The 27,051-nt window shown below is 39.3% G+C and overlaps 1 protein-coding gene across 3 annotated transcripts in view; it reads right to left on the reverse strand.

Annotated features, from left to right (window-relative positions):
* smyd3 (SET and MYND domain containing 3) overlaps positions 1 to 26,576 on the reverse strand; it is an 81,606-nt gene extending 55,030 nt beyond the window's left edge. The window contains exons 1-6 of one of the 3 annotated variants that reach the window (XM_018666738.2): positions 26,347 to 26,485; positions 15,379 to 15,479; positions 10,481 to 10,544; positions 10,282 to 10,389; positions 9,875 to 9,932; positions 9,506 to 9,660 (exon numbers count right to left, since the gene is read on the reverse strand). In XM_018666738.2, coding sequence (XP_018522254.1) covers positions 9,506 to 9,660; positions 9,875 to 9,932; positions 10,282 to 10,389; positions 10,481 to 10,510 — 351 coding nt within the window. In that variant the 5' untranslated portion in view covers positions 10,511 to 10,544; positions 15,379 to 15,479; positions 26,347 to 26,485. Of the gene's footprint in view, positions 1 to 9,505; positions 9,661 to 9,874; positions 9,933 to 10,281; positions 10,390 to 10,480; positions 10,545 to 15,378; positions 15,480 to 26,346 lie in introns of all 3 variants that reach the window. The other 2 variants (XM_018666736.2, XM_018666737.2) reach the window with 2 other exon arrangements.
* Positions 26,577 to 27,051: the final 475 nt, after the last annotated feature.

Consider the following 27,051-nt stretch of genomic DNA (forward strand, 5'->3'; position numbering starts at 1 on the left):
ACAGGTGTGTGTGTGTGTGTGTGTAGCAGATATATAAATTCATTACATCTCATAAGTGCAGCTCTCCTCCCTATCCCGATTTACTATATGCCTGTTGGAGATACTGGAATTACAATCTTGGCATGCAATATAAAAAATGGGATAAATGTAGACACAGACAGAATTTAGGTTTCCACACTGTTTTGGAATACGTACATGTACAACACATACACCATATAATCAATGTTTCATTTTAAATATGAAGAAATATTACATCCCTAATGATTTATTCTTCATACAGGGGCTGGACATAATAATGCGACAGACATTACAGATCCAAAAGGTAAGATCTATTACAAGCCTGTTTTAAGAGATTCATCTCTTCTGAGAGCACCTCCTTTCCTAGCACCTCTACCACCCTAACCCTTACACACTTACTATACACACAGACACATTTGTTGCACGTCTTGATCTCTTTGCACTTTGCCTTATTGAACAGATTTAGTACTTTACTCATAGTCTCCTTCTGCACTGAAGCTTTAGTGTTGTCCCTCACTTTTAAGTCACTCTGGATAAAAGCATCTGCTAAATGAGTAAATGTAAATGTAATACATTTTTCAAGTTTTTGTTCCCATCTCTCTCCCTGTCTGTTAATATTGAAAGTTGTGTTTGCCTGTGTTGGGCAACAGCAGAGAAACACTGGCTGCCAACAATAGACTGGATGTACTGTATGTCAGATGGACTGATGATTGATGGCTTTGGTATATGGGTTTCTACCTCATTAACATTCAAGTGCCAAATGTGAGTGTAACAATTAAGCCCCAAAAGCAAAGTGTGTGTGACATCAGTAATTGCAATAGAACAGGCATTATGGTCCTTCATTCAGTGATAGCCTGAGCCTTTATTAAACACCAAGCCATTATTTGTCCTGTGTGAGAGGACTGATAAAAGGATTGTGAGGGCAGGAGCTGATAACCCAAAGGCCGAAGTAATGATAAACTCAAGAGCTAGTATACCAGGGGGACAACCAGCAAGTGCAAGCACAAATGCCACCACGTGTGTGATTACATTGTCCTCACTGCTGAGCTCTACACCAAAACACAGAATTATACCACTTTAATCTCACTGAAGTTTCAAGATGGCGCAGATAAAATGGTTTGACTTAGTGGGATTTCTTTATTTTAAATGCACACTTTGTTAGCAGTTAATCAACAAACTCCATAATTATGTAAAAATATCTCCACAGTTGAAATCTTTTTCACACTGGACAAAAAACCCACTAACATCTGGCTTTTGACTTCAGTGGGAAAGGGAATAATCAGCAGTGAATCCCCAGGCAAATGACTGATGATGTAAACATGACACGCTGGTGGGCACAACAATTTTTGCCTTTTCTTTTTTCCAGCGTGATGTATGACACACATCAAACTTCTGGACGTTGGCACATAAATAGCCAGGAACATTTATTGTACAACAGAGCAATGCAGCACTGGCAAGACAGCTAGGTGAGAGACCTTCTCATGATACACTGGCCTCCATGCTGCTTTTTACTGTTTACTAACCCAGAGTTTTTCAGTATGTTCGTGACAAAGAACGTGACGCACCATAGCAAACTCGTCCGCTGCGAATGGGAAAGGAGCCAATTGCCTTTTTTTAAGCAAATTGAAGTGCATTTAAGAAACATGTATATACATATTCATTTTGTTGTAAAAAAGGTAGAATTTACTACTTCAGAAGCAAGATCAGTACCTACTATATGGTCACAGTATATCAGTAATAATGCTACTATTGCTGCAAGTGCGATATTTAACCTTTTATCCCAAAGCTGAGCAGTTTCAGACCATTGTTATGGGTCAGGAGAAGGATCATGATCCCAGGTTATACATGTCTTACATGTGCAGACCATTTCACCCCATCATCAGACACAAGTCTTTCCCAGGTCATAGTGAGATTAACCTGGTTTAGAAATCTCACTTTCAGGAACATCCCCCTAGAAGACATTCAGGAAATTAGACACGTGTTTGTACGTTATCAGCCTCCATCCCTGTCTCCATTCCTCTGAACCACCAAAGAACAGTAATTACTGTAAATGTTGGAGCAACAGAGAAGAGAGCAGAGAAAGCGCAAAGGAGGATAAAGGAGACGAGAGAGATAGTGGTTGTCACAGCTGGAGCCAAAAGCTGTTCATTAAGCCAACCCCACCCCCAATTCACACTCTCACATAGCCCTGCAATGCACATGAGAACATAGATACGCACATATACATGGCTATCTCCTGCAACATATTGCTGTTCAAACCACTTTGCAGAATTAAACAACATTCGGATTTGCATTCAAAATTTTCAGTTGCTCCACCTATAATCTTTTCTTGATTTCCCCATTTTCCCCTCTCAGTTTTCTTGTCTTGTTTTCCGGACATCACTCCATTTTCTTCCAGCCTCTTCTTCTCGTTTTAACATTGTTCATGTCCATGCCTCTTTGTCTCATCTCCCCGGTGTTTACCCTTGATTGTTTCCATCTCTTTCAGTTCCTTCCTCACCCTCACCCATTTCTTACCTCCTTTTTTCCCCTCTCTTTCCCTCAGTTTGCTTGTTTCCTCTTCCCTTCATCCTCTTCTCTTCAGCTCTCCCATGAGCCCACACACACAGCCAATCTAAGTCAATTAAACAAATGGTTTTTATTCTCTCTTCCTATTATACTGTCTGTGACTGCATTCATGATGGACTTAAAGTCATTACACTAAGCTGTGTGTGTGTGTGTGTGTGTGTGTGTGTGTGTGTGTGTGCACGCATGTGATTTCACAAAGCCTAAGCTAATTAGGTAGCACCCATGCCAGCTACAATGACAGACCAGGGAAATGTTAGAGAGATAAGGCTGAACATACTAACATGTACACACAAGGATTATTGTAATGACTTAAGGCAAACATACACATGCAAAGGAACGGGAACATTCTGATGCTGGAGAACAAAACATGCTAACTTTTTTTACACTTTGCTTTAACGCATTCGTTTTTTTTTTTAAGATTATCTTTTTGCTAATTCTACACTATTCTGACAGGGGTAGTGGACACAGACAGGAAAGGCAGGGGAGAGAGAGAGGAGATGACATGCAGTAAAGGGCCCAGGATGCATACAAACCCATTAATAATTAACTTTTTTCTTCTTATCGTTTCCTCTCTCTCTTTCCTCAGCAGCACGGTGGTGTGGTGGTTAGCACTGTTGCCTCAGAGCAAGAAGGTTCTGGGTTCAAACCCCGACACACCTGGGGCTTTTCTGTGCAAGCGTGGTCCCCCTGTGCCTGCGTGGGTTCTCTCTGCATGACTATGATCAGTGGTGAACGTGAGTGTTTTTATTGGGCTCTATTCGTAGCCCTGTGATGTACCACACCACACACCCAGTGGCAGCTAGGATTGGTTCAGGCCGCTGCAACCCTAAAACGATGAACAGTATAGCTAATGGATGGATGTTTCCTCTCAAAATTCCTTCAATTGTATAAAAACTCTGTACTTTCCTTGAGTTTTTCCTTCCTTCCTTCCTCATTTATTCAGGAAAAATGTTAGTGTTACTTCTGCACATGATATACTTTCTCCCATGTAAAAAGTTTGGAGAGTGATAATATTTGTTAAGGTGTGCTAGTTTGACAGTGTCTGCTTTCCATTTAGTTGCTCAACAGATGGCCAATAAATATAAAGGAAAGCCATGAGAATAAATTACTCCTACACACAAACAAGAGAGTTACACTCACTCAACTACAACCTCACATCTGTCCACATTGAGAATTACACCTACACACAGACATACACAGGCTATATTACGACAAACCCAACACACAGAGAAAATTATAACAACCGAAAAATGAGAGTCAACACGCACAAACATAAAGTTACACCTACACACATACACACAGAAACAAACACACACACCCTCATTTCTGCTCATGTAATTGAAGCCAAAACAGTTTTCAGCAGGGGTGTAAATTTATTGGCTCCACACTCACACAAGACATCAGGTAGTTGTGTGTGTGTCTGTGTGCAGCCGATCTGTGATAAATCGACTCTATACGTAGGTAATAAACAATACAACATACTTTTCCATGGGGAGATGCCTTGCTTCCAGCATGGTCAAATGAGGTGTGTGTGTGTGTGTGTGTGTGTGTGTCCCAAGAGCCCCAGTTACAGCCTCATACACACAGAACCATAAATACAGCAACTTCAAACCTTTTATCAGGCAGAGTAGGTATTCCCTGCTCCTGTCCTTCTTCCACTCATTTCCTCCTTTTCACTTTCCTTTTTCTTCATCTTTCACTCCTTTTACTCTAGTTCTGTTTTTGCCCATTTTCCATCTTTTCCTTTTATTCTTCCACCAAACCTGTATATCTCTGCGATATTACCTTATTTCATCCTTTGCAAGACTCTGCCTCTGCAGTCTCTAATCAATTTTTCTTTTTTCTTCACCCTCTACTCCACTAGGAGTCAACATTTTGCATTCAACCTGTCTTACATATGAATCAATCATTGAAACTACAATAATTCATAGCAATTAGGGTTTCAAAAAGCTTTCACTGATAAACTTTTGTACAGTACAATTCTGAGACTCAAAACTCTGTCAGAGATAAAGACAGTGTTTCCACCGAGATAAGACAGAATAAAATCTATGTGCAAAAATCACACATTTTATTTTTCTCCTGGAGCAAATTAAGTATTTATCACAGGCAGTATCTGAAACCATTGAACACAAGTCTTGGTGAACACACACAAAACAATGCACACCTTGTTGGACATGTACTAGATGAGGCATGTTATGTAGCTCATGTGGCAGCTGTGCTTTTCAGTTTCCTACTGGCTTGGTGATTTTTTAAAACAATCATATTGTTACATGCTTTAACTGATTTTCTGTGGTGTTTTAGAAGTCCTATAACTCAAGATTTTCAAACTCAAATGCTGATACTAGCCTGTTAAAATCCAGGCCTTTGAGGTGTCATTCAAAAGCTATATATAACACACATACCAAAAGATGCAGTTTAAAAGACTTCACCTCAGAAGAGGGAGGGATAGTGAAGTGGAGAGTTGATAGTCGGGCAGCAGGGAGCCACTGAATTGGGCTGAGGGAGCAAGAAGGAGGCACACAGGAGCAGGTTTAGAGGAGACAGGGAGGTGTGTAAGAGTGTGTTTTATGGGGGAGCATGTTGGTCATGTAAGGAGTATGTGTGAGAAATGGGTCTCAGTGCAGCAGGGGCTGATGCAGCATAACAGTAAGTTCACACATGAACATGCAGACACAATGTGAAGCTTGTGCACACAAGCACACACCTACACACACACATACACGCTCCAGAGAGAAGAAGTTGCTTGAGGGAAGCAATAAAATGTGTCGTGGCCAGATCTCATCCGTCACTGCTTATTGCACCACTACAGTCTGACCAAAATACAAAAATAAACACAAACACACACACGCACACGTACGATAGTGTGAAGCAACACACAACAGACAAGAACCTTGTCCAGACACACACACATCCCACAGCACGACTGTCTGCATCACTGCACAGTGCTGCATGCACACACTCACAAACAGTGAAAGACATATACAGCACATAATACACACAAATGTATAAACTCCCTCCCTCATTACTTCCCTTGGGTTTATCAAGAGCAGTAATGATGCTGTGGGATTACTTCATTGTGTGTGTTAGTGTGCATACACATGTGTTTGTGTAACATTACTGATGTTGTGGAGAGAGCAGCCATTAACATAAAGAATGGTTTTATAGCACCAAACCCTCCCCCACTGTAAAAAAAGACTAGACCCCCAACACACATGCTTGCACACGTACACACACAGACACACAGCAAAAAACATACACTCACAGTAATGACCTATTTTGTAAAGCACAGAGAACATTCCAAGTACACAATAATAAACTCCTCATTTGTTATGTACTTAAGCCATTAAGGAGAGAGAGGCCATGGAGGGGGGCAAGCAAGGGAAGAGGAGGAACGGCTGCATGTGCAGAGAAGAATAATCAGAAAAATCATGATAGTTAAAACAGATGAGGGAAACAATAAGAGGAACGGAAAATAAAACATGTCTACAGAAAGAGGAGACAGCCAAGAGGATGGAGACAGAAAGAAAGTGAAATGAAGGACTCCCCTGCTGCTTTATACTGCCAATATATTATGCTGTCCATGCAATAACAGTGCCCCCTATTGGCAGCCTATAGAACACTACTTTGAATATTGGCGTATCCTCATGACATACAAGTTCCCTGCATTTCTGTCGTGCTTTATTTTATGTTTCGGTTGTGCCTGTGTCTGCAGTAGTCCGGTAGAGGTATGTAGGTGTGAAGTGAGTGGAGCTTTGGATGGGTGGCTGTAGCACAGGTGGGGGTAATTAGGTACGTACATGTACTTGGTCTTTTGCTTCATCTTTTTTGTTTGGTTTAAAAAAACAATTTCACCAAACTTTCAAAACCATAACAAGTGATTCAAAAACAAATTCCTTTCAAACCTTTCGAGGAAGTTAAAAAAGTGCTTAATATCCTGTGTACGCATTATGGTTAAAGTGTATGTGTTTTAAAATGACCCAGTAAATTTCAAAGATCTGAATTTGTGTGATCATAAAAGGGTTTTTACTGGTGGGTAGAGGCAGTGAGAACCTCTTTGTTTCCCCTCTCTATCATCTCTAATGTCACAGAACAACTTCATACTTTAGAAGTGACGACATTATTTGTGCATTCAAAGAACTTGAAATAATATCTGAACTGTGACATCATCATCAACATAAAAAACCAAACTAATACATACTGTCTCATTTGATCTCACAGATGAGATCATACGCTCACTCAACTCTTGAATGTATCATGGTTGACATCAAACATGACCTCACTCAATCAGTCAATGTTAAAAATGTGGTTTAAAAGTGGACGTTGATTGACTGTAGGCCCAGTGTGTCATCTAATAATAGTCATTTAATAGCTCTGACCAAGAATCAGGATTATTAAAAGATTATTTCAAAACTCACATGTGAATTTGAGTAGTACTGAAATAATGTATGTAATCTAGACATCAAATATAAAGTTTAACTTAACAACTGAATTTAGCCTTGTTTTCGTGTCTTTTGAACTCCGCGTCACAAAATTAATGCTTCCCAGTATATCTTTTACATTAATGTGCTGCACTGTTATTTTTGTTGGGAATATCTGTTCTGAATCCAAAGTCCATTTCCAGATTACAGTAAAACTTCTTTACCAAGTCAAATCCAACAAGACTCAAAAGCAAAAGCGACATAGGAACAACAACACCTACTATAGAGATAAAAAAGACTGCATGAATAAACCAGTTACTGCAAAACAACATGCATGAAAGATGTTGAAGAAGAGAGCATTCACTTTGGAAATCATGGCCACAGTATTTGAGATACCACAGCATAAAGATTTCAGTAAGATCAGTGAATATATTCAATATATTCTAACAGCTGCTGTTGGTTTTAACTGATTTTAAGTAAACATCTTCAATATACATGAACAAAATATAAAAAACAAGCCAGTGAGAGATAGCGTGAAAGGGGAAGGCTGTGCTTTAGGCTTCACACAAACACACACCTGCAAACAAATGAGCACACACATATAATATCAACATTCATACATACACATACATATCAAATCAACTGGTTTACTTTCACATATTTAACTTGTCCAGCTGCTGTTCTTAATTTTCCCTTCATTTGTCTTGTACAGTTGTGTGTCTGTTTTACATATATTGAACAATCACATCCAAAACACTGCAGACATTATCATATGCTAACTGCTAAATGATTAAAATCTCATTCCCTTTGCTCTTGTTTTTGAAAGTTATCACCCTGTGACAATTTATGTTAACTGACAAATTAACTGTGACTCACTGTTTACATTTCCTGCTCTTTTAATCTCTCTCTCCCTCTATTTGTATGACTTCCTCCTCTTTTCTCTGTCCCTCGTCTCCCTCTGTTCCCCTCTCTTTTTCTCTCACACACTCTTCATCCCTTTCTTCTTCCCTTTAATCCACTCAGTGTTAAAACTGGAGCAGAATTCCCATCGGAATCTTAAACCGAATTTAATCAGCTGTTTTCCAGCTTTAAAACCAATCCCACACACACACACCCACACAGCCATATCTTATCTAACATATTACATTCTCTCTCTCTATTACTTTCTCACTCCATCTTCATAATTCTTAATAAACATGCAAAAAGATTCAAACAAATCCAGGCACAAAAATATGTGTAATATGTGTGAATTTTACAGTTTGACCACTTTCTTAAATGCTGTCACATATAAGAAAGGAAAACAAGACTAAGAGTCTACAGCCATTCCAACACGCTCATTATAAACCTGTGTGATCTACAGTTTGTGTTTTATCTGCAGCAGTTGTAGTGAAGTAAAGATGAAAACAGTAATGGTCTGTATGCTTATGGTGACAAGGTTAATATGCCACTGTCATTATTTTACAGGCATTTGATCATAAATCAAAGTATTGTACAAAGTGTAATTTTGACCTAATGATAATGCTTGTTGAAAATCTGGGGTTCACGAAGGTTATTACTACACTTTTTTGTGGGTAACAAAAATGTCTGAAAATTTATGAAATTTCATGGCAGTAATAGTCAGAACAAAAAATGTCAACCTTATGGTGGCGGTTGAAGAAAAGTTGATGGTTCACCAAAGTCATTAGGTTCAATCCTCCTGGGACACTGAATGTCTTAGTGAGAGACATTGCCATCACTTGAACGCTGCCATCAGTGAGAGTAAAAACACTTCCCAACATTTTGTATGCTTTGCTATGTATTTCCAGCTCTTTCAAACCCCAAATCTAAACACTGACTTTTAAGTCAAGTGTAAATTAAATTTTGAATATTAAAAAGATCATTAGCTGAAACAAGTAGATGGTTTTTTGCTTTGAGTGTAAACATCCAAGTCATGCAGTTTATGGGTGAGTATTGCTCATTTGCAATTTTCACGTTTGTTTTAACACACACTCTCTTGGGTCATTTGCCTGGCTGCTTTCAATTAATACTCACACATATACAATCATTGTGATGGGAAAAACACAATACATACACACCCCTGTTGAAATTAAAACACCTTGGAGTCATGATGTCTCAAAGAGGAGTCAGGCATCAGATCACAGAGGTAGAGCGAAATCCAGACAAACACATCCTTGCACACATAACAATTAGTGGTTTAAATTCTAGTGAAGGCATCTGGTGTGTTTTAAGAGAGTAAGACCTGAGGTTGTTCGGGGAATACACACACACACGCACACACACACACACACACAGATATCTAATCACAGATGCTGGCAAGATCTTAGACATACGTTGGGGTCCATCCAAACGCAGCAGGGGATGCTATAAACAAGTTGCTAGTGTCTGTCTTTTTGTGCATGGGTAGACGTAGTGTGTGTTTGTGTATGTGTATTTGCATGTGAACGAGGGCACCATGGTGTTTATGTGCCTACTTATATTGTATTCACATGCATTTAGCCCACCTTCGCAATAAGGCTGAGGGGTTCTTGGCAGGAGGGAGGCAGTGCTGATGTCATTTCCTGTGCAAGGCCAAGCACTTCCTGTTGCAGGTACAGGTCTAACATGGAGGCCAGCTGAGACAGACCTTGTTTCTTCTGCTCAGGCATGGAACTCAGGTCTGTAAAAAAACAAATAAATAAATAAAAATCATATGGAGAGAGATTCTGCACAAACAAACTTTATCCTCTGCTTTAGCACTAACAGACACAGAAACACAGTCATCTCTGAGAGCAGAAATACGATGGTGAGGGCAGACATTTTTTTACTGCACTGAAATTACACTCAGGCAAAACACACCCACACTCACACACACTTTTGAAAGAGAGACTTACGTGATTCATGCTCCTCCAAAGTGTAGAGCTCCTCACTACTGCCCTTAGATGTACTCAACTGGAGGGAAGAAGAGGGGGGCTTTAGCATGTCATTTTAGTTTTACATGTGTTTTTTTTGTTTGTTTTGCTTTTGTTACACATGGACTCTCTGAACTATACTGTAGACAAGGTTAAATGAACTTCTGAGACACTAAGAAAATCCGCTTTCAAGAGGGTTTCATAGGTGCAAAAGTAAGTGATATTCTCTTAAGCCAACTGAGCTTTTAAGCTTTTAGTGGCAGTAAACAGATAAATATCCAAACAAATCACAAGCTACAAGGTCTTCATATGGCACAACTAACACAAGGAAGGGCTGTTGCATATTTCTTGGTCTAATTGTCTGTCAATGACAAATTTCAGAAACATACCAAGGCAAAGATGAGTCTCGCAGCCAGACGGACTGAGTCAGTGGGAATTCTGGGTAGCAAGCTCCGCAGACATTTACACTCTCTCTTATGGCCAGACCATGCTTGTTTCTGCAGGAGAAGGGCATTTTAGCAAACTGACACACACAAAAACATATACACACACTTTCATATGCATGCACACAGACACACACAGATATACCTGGCAAGAGATATTGCAGTATCGAGCCATCTTACAATGAGAACACCTCAACAAGGTCTCGCGTCTAGACAGAGGGAGAGAAAGAGAGAAAGATGAGTTCATTCTGCACAGACTGTCTACTGAAAAATCTGGCTCTCCAGCATTACAGGAAACAAAATGGTTCAAAAGCTGATTCACTGTTATCAAAAAGCTGTCTAGACCAGAGGTAGAAAAATGATAAAGTTTTCTTTACAAAATGAATGACTCAGGACCAGAAATAGTAGCAGCACAAAACCACAGATGTCAGACTTTCATTACTATTGCACCATTTTATTGTTGTTAAAATCTGTTGAGCTGCTCCGCATACAGAACAGTCTCAATCATGGCTAAGCTGCTACATTACTAAACATATTCAGATATCCACTCAAGCAGCTTTTATGCTCCTGCCATTGTCTTGACCTTATCCCATTTAACAACCTTGTCTTATCCTTTTCTGTTAGATATATTAACCTGACTGTGGGCATCCATTATCTAGTTTTATCTACCTACGCATCTTCTCTTAGATCTAAGACCAATACATTTGCTACACTCTCCTTCTTTTGTAGTCCAGGGCCTGTGTGTGTTTGCTGTGTGTGTCTGCTTGTGGTGTTTATGTCCGTTTCTGTGTGTATGTATGTTTCCTGCCTCCCAGGTCTGCTGTGTTTCTCAGAGTGACACTTGTGTCCTTTCCAGTTTGCCTGTCAGTCTGATAACAAGCCAGAGCACAGCAGTGTCAGTCTGCTTCACACAGCCAATTACAGCCAGTAGATTGTGCATAACTAAAACACACACACACAAGAACGAAGTCAGATTGTGTTTGTATGTATAGATTGTAATATTATATACTGAGAGCACATTACTTATGTGCTCTCAGGATATAGTATGGTATTACAACAGTTTTGTTTTTGTATTTTTTGCCTTTATTCATCAGTAGAGATTGACTGACTGATCTTTAAATTAAAATAAATAATAATAAAAACTAGAAACATAAATGTACTCACATTTTTACATAAACTTACAATAAGTAACTGAAGACTAATTTCACAATAGAAATAGTCATGTATCCATTTAAACACTGAAAACATTTTTTGCTTGCTGTTACTATTTCATGGATCTTTTAAGAGAGCTGGCAACAGTGTTGCCACTCAGCCAATCTGCCAAGTCGCCCCAGTGGCCACTTGTGCTACGGTGGTGAAAAAAATCCCTTGTGGCCCAAACAGTATTTTCCATCATAATGAAAGAGACATTTGTTGAAACCATGTTATGTTATGAATTTGTAGTCCACAAAGGTTTTATACAAGCCTAGAACAGTGATTTTCATGTGCATGATGTCATGATGTGTGTAAAGTCTATGGGCCAGGTGTTTGCTTGGGCTGGGTCAGTAGGAGAAACACTGATGTGCATGAGCAGTGGGCCACACAATACAGAAGCAAACCCAGTGGCCATTTTTTTCTTTTTTTTTTCCCAGCTTATCAAGTCACATGACCGTTCCAAGGTCCCTTCCTAACTTGCCTCTAGTGAAAGTGATGAGGGACAAAATCCACAGTCCTAATTTTGTACAAAATGTACTCAAAAGTTTATCTGAAGCAGTATGGCTAGTTCAGCAATCTTTGAAATCAAGCAGGTTTGTTCCGAAGTTAGTCTTGTCAAAGCCCATAGTTTTTTTTCCCCAGTTCAAGTGAATGGGAAAGTGATCTCAGACATATGCACTCTGGTGTACATATTCCTTTAAGATGATACTTTCTCTTTACAATCATATTTTAATATGACAGAATGTAAACAGACATGAAAAATGACAGGATGTAACAAAGGTTCCCAGTTGAAATAAAACCAGGCATGTTGTCATTACATGGTGTGAGCCTTAGACCCCTGTGTGACAGGGGTGCACCAATACAGCAGTTATTTATTTATTTATTTTTGAGATTCTACAACCTTGAATCTCACCTCTGTAACAACATGGTGATGGATTGTGTGTGTCTCTATAGCTTGATAATCTCATTTTCCATAATATTTCTGGGCTTCATTGAGTCCCTTCTTTGATTGAAAAGCTTTGATTTCATCTTATTAAACGCAGGTACATTGAAAGTATCATTTAGATGCACAAGTACAAACAACTGACAAGCCAGGATGCTCAGTCCCATCCATGATTCTCTGGATTACTAATGTCATTCCACCACTGAAGGATACAGTAAGCATTGGGAAGTCAGGGTTGGAAGAGGAACCCAAGGCTTGTATGGTTTGGTAAGTTCATATATAGTAAGAAATCACTCTGTGTGGTTCAACATGTGATGGAGAGAAAATGATAAAATATTGCTGATTAATTGTGACAATGGATGGTGCTATGAGCTTACATGCAGAGAAAATTAGGTAATGGACAGCATGTTATGATGGATGTAAATACATTAGCCCAGGCCTTATCGCACAGAATATGAGACATTTGATTAGATTAGACCTACTTATGAATGCTGAAGATGACAAGAACCTTAAAGGCAAGAGCAGACATATAAACTCACACAGTGTGGGTCTGACAGGAGGCTGCTGTCTGTCAACATTAGTGACATAAGTCAAGTGTTTCCTATGACTGTCTATCAGTGTGTGACCAGACTGGTCTGTTGTTTTTGGCTCAAGGCCCCTGCAGGCTTGGATAAGTTTCCAAAACACACTCATCTGTTCTGTTCTCTCCTCCTCACCATCTTAGTTTCTTAATTTATAGCTTTCCTCTCCATCCGTCTCATCTTTTCCTCCCTTTCCCCACCCTCCTCTTGTTATTCCACTCTGTCTTATTTGCAATGACCTTTCCAGCCTGGAACCCAATGGTAAATTTATAGTCTCACCCCGGGATGGTGGTTCATGAAAACACACAGCTATTCTTGTCATGGTGAGAGCAAACAGAAACTGGGAAGCCACCCACAGTTTAAGAAACACATGCCTGCAGTATGACACGCAAAGCAATAACAACAGATAGGAGCAGGCCAGACCTAAACACAGTCAGGTTCTGTGCAGCTTCAACAGATCAACTGAGAAAATAAGTCAGACACTAAAAGTTTGGACACATCACAAGCTGTGCGCCACAGGAAGTCTATCCATCTTCCATGACCCCAGACAGGAAGACTGGCCACGACCCCATTTCTACCTCTATACTCGTTCCCTGTAGCTTCACTTTGTGGGAAATGTTGCCCCTCGGGAGGCACTCACATGCTTAAAGAGCTATCCTGGATTCATACGTTCACGCATATGTCATTTTGATATCGGGCTGGTATCTGTTCAAAGTCTCTTCAAAAATTAATTCAATCATAAACATGGAATTATTGTTGGATTTGTGTTCATGACTTCCTACAATTCTCAGGCACTGTAATAGGGTTTTAACATGTGTCTCCGAGGATCCATGCAGAGGTAATTTGACAAAAGTTTAAGAGAGTTGCAAACAACACAATATAAAAAAACACTGTCTGATATGTACATGAAGCAACAGCCTCCATCTGATCAGAAAGCCACTTCCGGAACCACTGACACTGCAGCACATACAAATATTCTATAATTATATTAAATTAACATAATTTACTGAAAGTAGGGGACAGATAGGGATGGGCAATCTGATGCTGTACTGTATGCCACAAGATAATAAAAAACTTTAAACAGATTTTGCCATTGTGGGCAATGTTGCAAATCAACGAGCAGGACCGCTTTACAGCAATATTGAGTTTATAGGACTTTTGAATCAGTGTGATGCAGTGGCCTGATTTGCCTGGTATATAATTCACAATGAAAAAAAAAAAAACTCTCCCATCAAACAGAGTTTCAAGGAAGTTTACTACATCAAGGCATACAGTAGCAAAAGCGTAATGTAAAATTATATCTACTGTGATAAAATATTACTACAGTCAGTGCTTAGTAATAAAATATGGATACAACATCTGAGTGACTGAGAGGAGAGAGACACAGGAAGGATGTGAGACAAACACACCATCCAATACTGTATATGTAGTTACTAAGCCACATTAATGCGCATTTGTACCACAGCAACTGTTGTTATGGTGACCACCTCTAGGCTGATAAGCTCTCAGCACTTACAGGATATTCATTCAAACACATACACACGCATAAACCACTGTATACATATCAGTCACATGTTCCAGGTATTCCAGCAGGACTGTGGAGGCCATATCTGGCTTGAACATAATTGAATATTTCCTCTTGGTAAGGGTTGTAAGACACTCATGAAAACAAATATTTTTGCTATTTGTTCATTTCAAGAGAGAGAATGGGGCAGTAAGAAATGTGACACATTCATTTTGATTACTGGCAAAACTCTTTCCAACTGGCAATGTGATTTGCAGGATCTGAAATATCTAACCATAGTTCCATAACAACAAGAACCACCACAACAAAACACATTTCTTTTTTTAGTAACATCCTGTAGTTCAACAGTTCAGCCAAGTGTTCTTTCAACTGATTGCTTACTCTTTGTCATCTGGGATCATTGGGTTCGGGAAGAAACGAAACATCCACACGTACTCTGTACATTTCACACACATTAGTGCATGATTCAAACATACAGAGATGACTCTGCTCCGGCCTCTAGGCAATAACCAACAAGAGTTCAAGAACATCCGCTTCTGCATACAGTACATACAGTATGATACACACACTGACTTAATGCAGGCCAAATATAGATGTGGACAAGAACAAGAAGAACCATAACAAACGGGAAAAGACAGCAAACTTCCTCAGTCGTCAGTTAATAAGTATGCAACAGAACCATAGAAATTACTCATTGTCATTCAGAGATTATAATTCCTCTCCAAGAAGCACATCTGTCTCATCTTCAGCCATGTTTTCCTGTTATGTTCCCTCTTTTCATCCCTTTCTTTTGCTCTTACTTTCTTCCCCCTGCCTTTTTTCCTGCCCTTCTTATCCCTCTGTGTCTCTGTCAGATGTTGTGTGAAGTGATAGTCTTCTGGATGGCAGGTCCATGCTTGGTCTGCGGGCACAGTAGGAAAACTCATGAATAACATTAGATGGGTTTCATTAGGAACATGCAGAAGGCTGAATTAAAAAACAGACACTCTCTTTCTTTCTCAGCAACCCCCTTTCTTTATTTTCTTCTTTTAGTCCTTACATTTTCATTTCCTTATTCTCTTCCAAGAGCTCATTCTTCTAAATATCTTGATTACAAAAATTAACAGTTATCACACCACTGACAAAAATGCCAAACATTTCCTGCTTTTTTCTGTTTTATGTAATTTTTAAATGAATATCTTTGGATTTTTTGACTGTTGGTTGGACAAAATAAGCAATATGAAGATACCACAAAGGGTTCTGGGAAAATGACTAACTAACCAATCAATCAATCAGAAAAATTATCCATTCATTTATCCATAATGAGAACAACCATAAGTTGCAACCTTAATGAAGATCAGTGCATCTGTCAAAGTCCCAGGCCACAACATGGAGCATATTTTTTTAATTCAGCAACACTGAGACATAAAGAAGAGAGCTACTCGACACAAAGTAACATCACTAATTGTATTGCAAAAGTATGGTACTCTTTTTTTTCTCTGTAAAGAAACTTGGTGGTTTTAACTACATGTTCTTTGCTCAAAATAAACATTATCTATCTCCATATAAGTGAATTTGGACAAAAATCTACATTTCACAAGTTTTAAAAGAAACATTATGTGAGGTACACTGATGTTGGAGCAGGAGAAGTATGCTTATTGTGTCTACTTTTGTTTTTCTTGTGTGCTTCCAAACAGTGTATTTTTATGACCTTGCAAATTAGCCAGTCAACACACAGTCCTCATCAACTCCTGAAAAGTGGATTTAAAAAAAAAAGAAGAAAAAAAAAAAAAGAAGAAAAAAGCCTCATGCAGAGAACAAATGACAGAAATGAGTGGAAAAAAGACATCAGGAACTTACTGAGAGTACCTGCAGGAGAAACACAAGAAGAAAGGAAAAAGCAAGAATAAAGGACTTAAAATTGTCACTAGAAGTGACTGAAAGATTGTAGTTTTCTGCATTGGTATGCAAGAGCATATTATGTGCTCTCACATGTGTGCGTATCTGTGGTCAATTTTGTTAAGTCCATGCTATCAGACACCTAATTAGGCCTACCTCAGCATGTCTCTGTTGGTGTGTGTGTTGCATGGTAATTAATTTCCCGTGAGTATTGGCTGCTGCACTGTATCCATGAGAGTTAGCTCTGTGTTTATGTGTGTGTATGTGTATGTGGGTGTGTGCGTGCTTGTGTATGTTAATAATTAGTGGGGTCCTCTTTTCTGGGCTGTCCGGTCGTGCCTGAGTGAATTTTCTCATTTACAGCCTGAGTGGCCAACACAGCATGGTCCTTTCCCACATGACAGGTAATGGAGTGCGAGTATGTGTATGTAAATTAATGACAAATATCAACATAAACATTCCTGATGCTTTGAAAATGGTTCAAGAACACCCATCAATCCCATGGTTTTGCTGAGTTTTGAATGACTGGGTTGTCCTTCTTGCAAAAATACAACTACATTTTATATTTCCCAGGCCACATGTAACCCTGTGCCTGGTCTGCTCGAGTCACTTCTTGTTTGTGTTGCCTGCGGCCTTTCTTCAAAGTGAAACAACATGAAACAGCTCCTTCTCAAAACTGTTCGACAAATTAGCTTTTCCATGCAGCAGAGCCAATTCCAGCACAAACCCTCTCCTTGCCAGCACTGCTACTGCCATGTGTTGAGTGTTGAACAAATGACAGCCTCCTGAAGGGACACTACTGCCATCTAGTGCTACGACAGTGCAGCCTGCACAGAACTGAACCACTCAGTACGCTGCAGGCATCAACAGCATAACTACAGCTACACATCAACAAATGATGTGTAGATTGGTGCCTAGCATGTAAAACACTGCTGTCAGTGTGTGTGTGTGTGTGTGTGTGCGTGTGTGTGTGTGTGTGTGTGTGTGTGTGAGAGAGAGAGAGAGAGAGAGGGAGACACCAGCTGTGCTGCATCTCAAGCCATCCTCAAACCCTTGCTGAGTTCTTAATGGTTGCTTAGAGGATGATTCACTGACACCTGAGGGAACTCATATGGGACAAGTCTCCTTACGGTTTTATGATGATGAGGGCACAAGCTTGCACGCACACACACGCACACACACACACACACGTTATGGCCGAAGGAGAACATCTACCCAACGTTTTTTTGTTTTTTGTAATGTCTACAGCCCTTTTCAGAAAGCATTAGTCTCTCCAGTTTAGGTTAGGTCATTGTTTTTAGAGAATAAACTCAAAAGTACTCTAAAGTAGAAAATTCAAACAAACAATAGATAAAAGTTTTACAATAATAGATAAGGATGAAACAAAAACTAAAATCTGATATTCACAAAAGGACAAACCCAAAAAAGAAAACAGGTTAGGATGGAGGTCATTTAAGTGTATTTTCCAGATTCAACCATTCTGACTTTATATTGTAATACTGTAGCTCCTCCACAAAGTGATAACAAGAACTTTAAGAGCTATTCGAACACATACTAGGACCAGGTGTAAAGAGAATAAACCCAGAGAAATATGAGTGGATGTCTAATTCTCTGATCTCAGCTAAAAGCCTGAAAGTTAAATTTCAAACAACCAGAATTCAAATTTGACTGAATTATGCAAGTAAAAAGAGAATTAATCGTGTGAGTGAGCTGTGTAATGGCATGAATAACTTTTCTTGGTGGCCTAGAATGAAACGATGGATTTGAACTTGGCTATATTTCTGAGATAAAAGAAACATGGCTGAGCTAGTTTTGTGATATGCCGATTGAAATGCAAACAAGAATCCACAAAAAATTCCAAACCCTGAAATAAAGGAGCTACACCGCTCTATTAAGAGCCAAGTGAATGTCACAGAACTTCAGGATTGGCATCACAAGCAATAAAGATCTTTTTCTTATCAATGTTTCAATAAAGGAAGAAACTGCATCCAGATTGGGTCATGGACAAAAGTGATTCAAATCTTTTCTGAATGAGAAAATTAAAAAAAAAGAAATCATATGTTAGTATTTTTATCTCAGTTGTTATTCAGAAAACTAATTCTGTCCAGATAGGAGTTAAATGATGTTTTGTTTGGGGTTTTTAGCCTTTTGCCTTGAGGTTTGACAGAGATTAACATTCACAAGTAACAGATGCACAGTCTAAGATCAATGGAATTATGAATCTACAGGGAGCCTTTTCCGTTTTATCCAAATTTCTACTGGGGAAAACACACACACACTCACACACACAGAGAGAGAGAGAGAGAGAGACAAACACTGGAGGTTCCGCACTTGCTGGAAAAACACAATGACTTTCATTAATTTTGTTGCACTATGCCTAACCACCCCAGAAAGATTAAATGTTCATTCTCATGAGGAATGACATGAAATTTCTGTAAAGGCGTGTGGTCCTCACAAGTAGAGTAAAAAATGATACACCCAGATGTTTTTGCTTGATGAATACCAAGCATTGCACACACGGGGAGGAGTGTTCCCAGTTTACAGCAAATCACTTGGTTTGCAAATGATACAGCTGTGTGTGTGTGTGTGTGTGTGTGTGTGTGTGTTTCCCAACACCAAGACATTTTGAGACACCTGGGTATCTAACTGCAGGAGGCAGAGAAACCTAGAGGGAAATGGAGAACAGAGGGGAAGAGGAGAAAGAAGCAGATGCAAGCAAAATAATCTACTACGGGAATGAAGCGGGGAGAGGGAGGGGGGGTGAGGGGGTGAGAGAGAGAGAGAGAGAGAGAGCAGAGGCAGGTGGGACAAAAAAAATGTACATGGACGATGAGGAGACGGTCGAAGAGAAGGGTGAGGAAAAACCAGGATAATGACGAGAGAAAGAAAGCAGATGGGAAGAAAAACTGTGGAACGAGGAAAGAAAGGGAGGAAGACAGAGATGTCAGAAGTAGCAGATGGGAGGATAAATCCAAAGGAGGGAACAAATGAAAGGCAGAGGAGGAGGAGGAGGAGTGCTGAGATGTTTTTTGAACTATTTCCCTCCTCTCATCTGCTCCTGCTCCTCTTTCTGTAGGCTCATGGAACTGCATCTAAAGCGGCAATCTGTATGCCTCATATACCACTGCATCCACACACTCTTATCAGTGAGTGTGAGTGTGTGTGTGTGTGCGCGCACATGTGAGAAAAAGGGGTGTATGTAAAAACAGCCAAGAGTTCATTAGAGGTGTGTTCACAGAGAGCACAAAGGTGGTGCAACTTTAACCAAAGACGTGTCCACAAACACTGAAAATGTTTCAGATAAAGAAAACAATATGAGCTGATCCTGGAGTTTATCAATCATTTTCATAAATTAGGGCTGTTCCATGAACACTGATGATTGGCATCGTCAGTCCAGAAGCCCATTAATTTACTTGTTTTTTTTTTCCTTATCTTTAAGTCATTGTACAGGCTATAATGGACAGCAGTAGAAAAGAGCAGTGCAACTTGTCAAGATGTTTGTACAATCCCCTGATAATGAACAAAGGCATTAAAATGTAAGTATCACAAGTAAAACACAAGACTCATGTCAGCTGTTAAAGGAGTTAAGTGTGGTGAAGCTCCTGGACTGTGGCTGGACATGTTCCTCATGACTGTAGGTAAGGTACACTGGAGAAAAACCCATTAGCAATGAAGTTGAATATTTGACAAATGAAAAGTATTTATAGATAGCAAATTAAAGGTTGTATCTAACAAATGTGCAGAGAGGGGAAACAAGAGAGACTCAAGAGAAAAATAGAGCTGGAGCTCCTGGGGATCAGTCATATCAACACATAGATGGTGCAAACATTGCTAGCTGCAGCTAACATTTATTTTACAGGTGGTCAACTGCTTGTGAACAACACACATAACCAAACATTCAATTCATGTTAGTGTCTTAAGAGAATTCAATCTATCACTGCTCATTTAGCACAACAACCTAAAAACAAAGTTAGTTTAGGGTTGACCCTGAAGACAATGAGCCTCCATGTATTCATCTGAACTTATATATTTTGTTTATGTTGGACACAGTGACTAGAGAAACCAAAGTTGCATCTCAATCCGTGTTCAACACTACAGGTGACATATTTTTACTGACTGGCTCAAGAGGAACTGTCACGATTTCATTTACTGTTGCCTTGTTTTTACATTCTGTTCAGCTTCCCTATAACACATCCTGCTTAAATTAAAGCAACACTCTCAAGTCAACCGCCTGTCAATATTTTTGATGTGCTTTGAAATAACAAACACCCCCTGGAAATTGATTCATCCAACTTTCAATCAAAGGTTTCTCACTATAAGACAAAAGTTTGAACTGTTCTGCAGTGTGTGTGTGTGTGTGTGTGTGTGTGTGTTTGTTTGTTTCTGTGCGGTCCAAAGAGACAGTGAGTGAGAGATTGGTGTCAAATATAAAGACTTCATCTGACAGAGATAATGTTGCCACAGCCCCCCTCATCTGACACACACACACACACACACACACACGACCTGACAGCAGAGAGAAACACATCTAAGTTGTTCTTTGGTCTGTCAAACCCAGAGAAAAACCCATCAAAGCATGTGTGTGTTTGATGTGTTATCTGTCCAACAGAGACCGTGTCATCTCTCCATCTTCCTCTGGAACTTCCTCTTCCTCCTCTCACAGTTTTGAGACAAACATTTTAGCATCGCTGTGACAGGGATTTTGGCTCTCATATCATTGTGTGCAAACATTTCCAGCTGAAAGCGTTTGCGAGTTAATCACTGCCTCTGATCTGAATTGTAAAAACAACATGCTTGGACTGCAGTTTAGCCTTGTGAGGCTCAGCATTATTGCTCTGTGATGGAAAACAAAACCATGTCTCATTCTGTTTTCTTCATTACACTGCAGAATCTTACCAATCAAAACATAAACAATAACCAAGAACTAATCGAGAATGACAGAGGCCGAGTTACAATACAGTCCTCCTTTGACTCTAATTAGATACTGGACAGGCATTCTTATTCCTTCACTTTAGCTGCTTTTATATTTCAGTCATTAATGAAGCTCAAACCTCGAAGTCGCTCTCTGCCTCTCATTATATTTTGTAGACACCCTCATTAGCTGACATTTCAGTGACCACAAGTCCTCCCAGGGGACATAGAACACATCTGATGTGTGATATCATCAGACAAGCAGGCAGCAGAACTGGATTAACATCAATAGATATCAACATATGATACATATATGATAACAGTGCTCCAAAGGCATGAGACACCCAATAAAAACTATTTACCACTGATTAACTTCAAACACCCTTTAGGGATGAGAGTATTAGTTAGAGAACATCTAGTTGGAGCACACTGACTGTAACACCATGTTTTCAACTTAATTAGCGAGCAATATACCATAGCTGCATTTCAAATGCTGCTTTACTTTGTTTTAGTGCCATTTGAAATGGTGAGGAATTCTACTCAATGAAAAAAATATTTTCCTTTTTTTCTGCCTTTGTTCCTCGTATTATCTCTCCTCACCCCCCTGCTCACTCTCTGTGAGTCTGAGAACCTCTAATAGTTGTTTGTTTGTTGACCTCTGGCGATTAAATCCTGCTGAGACGTGTGTGAGTGTGTGTATGTGCTCGTTTATCACTCATTACTTACATACAGCCTTCAAGGCCTGTAATTAACTTCAGCTTTGATGCCCCCCATCCCCAACCCCCACCTGCTCATTTCCTGCACACACACACAAACACATGTGCAGTCAAACATAAAGTACATCTCTCTGTTGTTCATGCAATGAGATACACTCACTCACACACACAAACTCACAGATTTGCACAAATTCTTCAACACTCAGACACGCTGTGAGCCTAATTGTGTTTTAGTGAAAACACACTTCACATCTCTAAGACCAATCTCTGCCGAGGGTTTTGTGTGTGTGTGTGTGTGTGTGTGTGTGTGTGTGTGTGTACACGTGTATGTGTCAGTCCTACGTGTTTTTGCAACACTAATACAACTTACACATCTCTCACTGATATCAAATCAATAAAAGATGTGCAACAGACATTCTGACACTTAGGCTGATGGGTGTTGGCCACAAACCAGGCAGATGTAGCTGTGACACTTATTCAGTATCTCAAAAACATGATCATACTCAGCACAACATGGCCTCCGTCTTATTCCACACCCACCAACACACAGACAGACACACCCCTCTATTTGCTACAAGCTCAAAAAAAAAAAAAATGGAATCCAGTGGAAGCACAAAGTCTCTAATTTATTATTGATTTCTGTTGTTATAACTATCTATGTGAGAGGGTGAATATGTTTTTTGAGATACTGAATAAATGTTGAGGTTACAATGTTGAGGCTTGTAGCCAGGAGTCCTAAAACTGTGTGCGCGTGTCCGTGTGAGACACATATCTTTTAACCAGTATGTGGACATTAAAAGCATAAAGAAACAGCTTGTGAAATCATTCTGCCAGCTCTTAGCAGTGATAAAATAATATAATAATAATAATTATACAGCAACATGTGAAAACAAGACTAAGAGTCTACTCTACAGTCATACTAACTTTACTGTGAGGCTGTGCTTTGAGCTACATGCTAACGTCCAGACCAGCATGATCACAATGACAATGCTAACACGCTGATGTTTAGCAAGTATAACGGTTACCATGTTCAACATCTTGGTTTAGCCTGCTAGCATGCTACAAAATACAACAGGCTAATAGGAAAGTTAGACTGACACAATTCAACAGCCAAACAACAATTAGCTTTTTTGTGGAACAATGGACATCTCCATATTAGTCCCACTATCTTACTGCCTCAAGGTGATGTGGGGGCTACATTTACAAACCACAACATCACAGCAAAGGACATTATGGCTACTAATCATCAGCAGTGAAGTGGATGGTGAAATGACTTTTTAAAACACATATTCATGTCATAGAACACTGCACATGCAAATCTAAGTACATCTGCTGGCTGATACATGCTCATCTTTTCTCACACTCTAATTAAATGACTGACAGTTTGTGATGCATGCAGCTGAAGGAATAAATTCAAATTACATAAAATAAACAAAACTGCCCTGCTGTTACTTCATGTAGCAGCAATTCTCCATGTCTACATCCCTGCAGGGAATTTATTTGCAAAATGACTAAGCTCACATTCCAGTAATTGAGAGAGGAAACACACAGAAACACACACAGCAGACAGCACAGCACAGCCTCCTACCACTGTCCACAAAGCAGCTCTGAAGGGGGCAGCATGTCTCTGGGGCACATGGACAGATGAGTTTTAAGAATGATTTACTTCATTACCAGTGGATAAAGTGGATGCTCTTTAAAGCTACACACATGCTGTTTAATATCCACAGCCTGTGATTACGTGATGTTGAGTACTTGATGGCAGAGACATGCTGTTTTCTGAGCACTGATGTGATAGAAATCCAACAACCCAACATTAAAACCACTAACCAGCTAAACATCACAGCAGACCAAGCACCCCCAGTGTCCTGCTGGATTAGGCCCTGCCCATCCTCATACAACATGCACAAAGCTATTCACAAAATTATATTTGCTGCTAAATCATTCTGTAAAAATCCAGTTCAGAGCCCACACACTAAATAGAGCAACTGTTATTTACATTATTCTTATTCAAATTATTGATTGGTTATGTTCACGTCAAAAATGTCAAATGTCATGAGGATATTTATCAGTGGCCAGAGTCATTTCCAACATGAAAATGAGAAACAAGCAAACCCTCATATTTGAAAGATGAATGTATGTATGCATGCGTAAGTCATATATGCAGTGCAAGTACCCACACAGACAGTATTAGTTTTTCTCTCTCCTTACAGTAGATCTGCGCCTCCCTCTCTCTCACCCCACTGTCTTACTGTTAATCCATTTTTCAGTATCCTCACCTTCACTCTGTCTCATCAAACATCCATCATCTTTAATTTGTTGCTTCTCTTGTGTCCTTTAAAAGTACAGATCAGGGGGCGGTCTATTTGGCGAACCTTCCAAATCCTCTGGAGCTCATAGTCCAACATGAAAACATATTGATCATTTCCACCAACAAAGGAAAGATACTACCTGACAGTGAAAGCATCTTATTCTGTATACCATCAGATACTGTAGTGCATCTACCTCAACTACTGAGCTCATATTTATCTTTTTTTCAGTATTACACCAGACTGCATAAAACCACACAGTGTGAGAAGTAAAGGGATAATCCTTCCTCTGAGTAATTAAAGAGTGTGCGGTTACTGCTGAACTGATCACACTCTCTAATAAAATCTTCTTTCATGTGGAAATCAAAACTGGACATGAGCTACATCTTTATACTCTCCCAGAGGTTATCTGCATTAACTGAACTCATTAATCATCTTCTATTTGCTGCTGAGGCTCATATACATACTGTATATAGCCCATAGTAATTTACCCTTCATTCACCTTGCACTCCCTGCACCAGAAATCAGCACACTGGTCTCTCTCCTCACCAGTCTCATTAATTCACATACATCTGTTTAACTTGATGAAGTGAGTTTGGCTTCAGCAGAGAAAGCAGCAGTGTCGTCAAACATCCAGCTGGACAAATATCACAAGCAAATGAGATCAAACAGGCCAAATAATCACATCAGATAAAGGATACACTGTCCATTCCTACTACACTCAGACCATCTCTCTAATAGGAGTGGGATATAACACTAAAATCCTCCATAACTGCATTACGTAATTTTGTATAAAAATTAATAGTGATGCAGTAAACTTAATTTAAAAGCAGTTAGGAAACTGTAACAAAAAATAACAATAACAACAAAGACATACCTGACAAATAAAACAACTTTATCGCAATGATATCATATTAAAAGAATATGATTAATCATATAATAATTCAATGATATTATAAAGACGCTCTGGTCATTGATTTACAAAATTCTATTAAGCTGGCAATGGCTGGAGAGTTAGGAGATAGGAGATATATGGGAGATGAACACACATTAGCATGGTATAAGTAGTGTGAAAAAAATTAGTGAGACAAAGTTATATCTTCACACAAAATATAATCACCAAGTCATGGCTGGATTACATATTATAGGGCCCCAAGGCCAGAATGTGCTGTTGGGCCCCCATTAACCCTGTGTTTACTTCCTTCTGACAGAATATTATCTGACCTCAGGTTTTCTGTGCGCCACTCTGGTAAACACAAATTATTTTATGTAAAAATGCAACCTGTAATAATAATATTAGCAGAAAAAACTGTTATAATATAAGTTATAAAATGTAGATTTTGATACTGGGTCTCAAAATCAGGTAATAAAACATAACTCAGATAATAAAGTTTATACACAGACCGTATATAATGTCTGTGGTTCACTCAGAGACACATGTTAGCTGCTTTGCACAATAAGCCTTCCATCCATGTCTGTGCTGAAGAAACCATTCACGGTTAAATTATCTCCTAGATTATTATTATTAATTTACTATTTTTTGTTTCAAATACAAACTTATCTGCACTCAACACACCTCGTCTGAAACCATGAAAGAGCCATGGTGCCATCTAGTGGCCAACTAAAGAACTTAGTGCCATCTACTACTGTGCATTTTGAGAAGCTAACAATCAAGAAGCACGTAGGACTTTTATTTACAGACTGATGCACACAAATCCAACACGTTTATATCATTAACTGTACATAAAGTCTATGACAGACGCACAAGTGTGTGGTGTGAATTGTATTTACTTTGTGCTAACATGAACCAGAAACACCTCCTTCTTCACCATACTACCTGCGAACCACCTAACTTCGCTGCAGCCTGCACATATTATAAGAAAAAAAACTACTACACAGCTTTTTATTTTCAAGGCAGAATGTTTGTATTTAATAAGACCGCTGCCTTTCTCACCGTGTGAAGCAGTGGTGGCAGACGTCTCTGGCCAGTCTGTTGGACACACAGCATGCCAGCGGTTCGGTGGAGTACACTAGCTCGCCTCTCCTGATGCTGGCTGTCGCCCGTAGACCGTTACCTTTTCCCGGGCTGACAAAACGCTCCAGCCTCGGTGCCATAGTCGGTTTTCCCTCCACGTGAACCAAGCAGTGTTTATATCCGTAATGAACGTAAGGGCTGCGTCATGGCGTCACAAGCACGTGCATATCCCTGTCGTACTTTTTTTTTTTTTATTTCATAAACGTATATAATAATAAACTCGCATCTGAATGTAGATAGTATGTCATTTTGCATCTTGTAATATCTATTTTGAATATTGTTTAAGTTTGAATTCAACTCATTTTTGTTCACATTGTGATGTCTGAATTGGTTCTGTTATCATATGTCTTTTAAACACTTAACTAAACCATCTTCAGCTTCAGAAAATCAGCACCACATGGTGTCTTAGTCCTCTAAGAATCAAAACAGTTTGAGCAACAATATTTCTGTGGCCTGTACATAAACAATGCCTGTGTTTTATTGGTATTCAAGTTTAACAGCTTGAAAGACCCACATCATGTTTGCTATTTTAAGTGTCTGTCACGTATTGTATGTTTACATTTGTAAATTCCATTGCTGTATTCTATCTTACCTTTCTGTGATTTATATCAGTTTTGTTTTGGG

This window comes from Lates calcarifer, linkage group LG2 (assembly GCF_001640805.2).
Source record: "Lates calcarifer isolate ASB-BC8 linkage group LG2, TLL_Latcal_v3, whole genome shotgun sequence".
NCBI classification, from domain to species: Eukaryota; Metazoa; Chordata; class Actinopteri; family Centropomidae; genus Lates; species Lates calcarifer.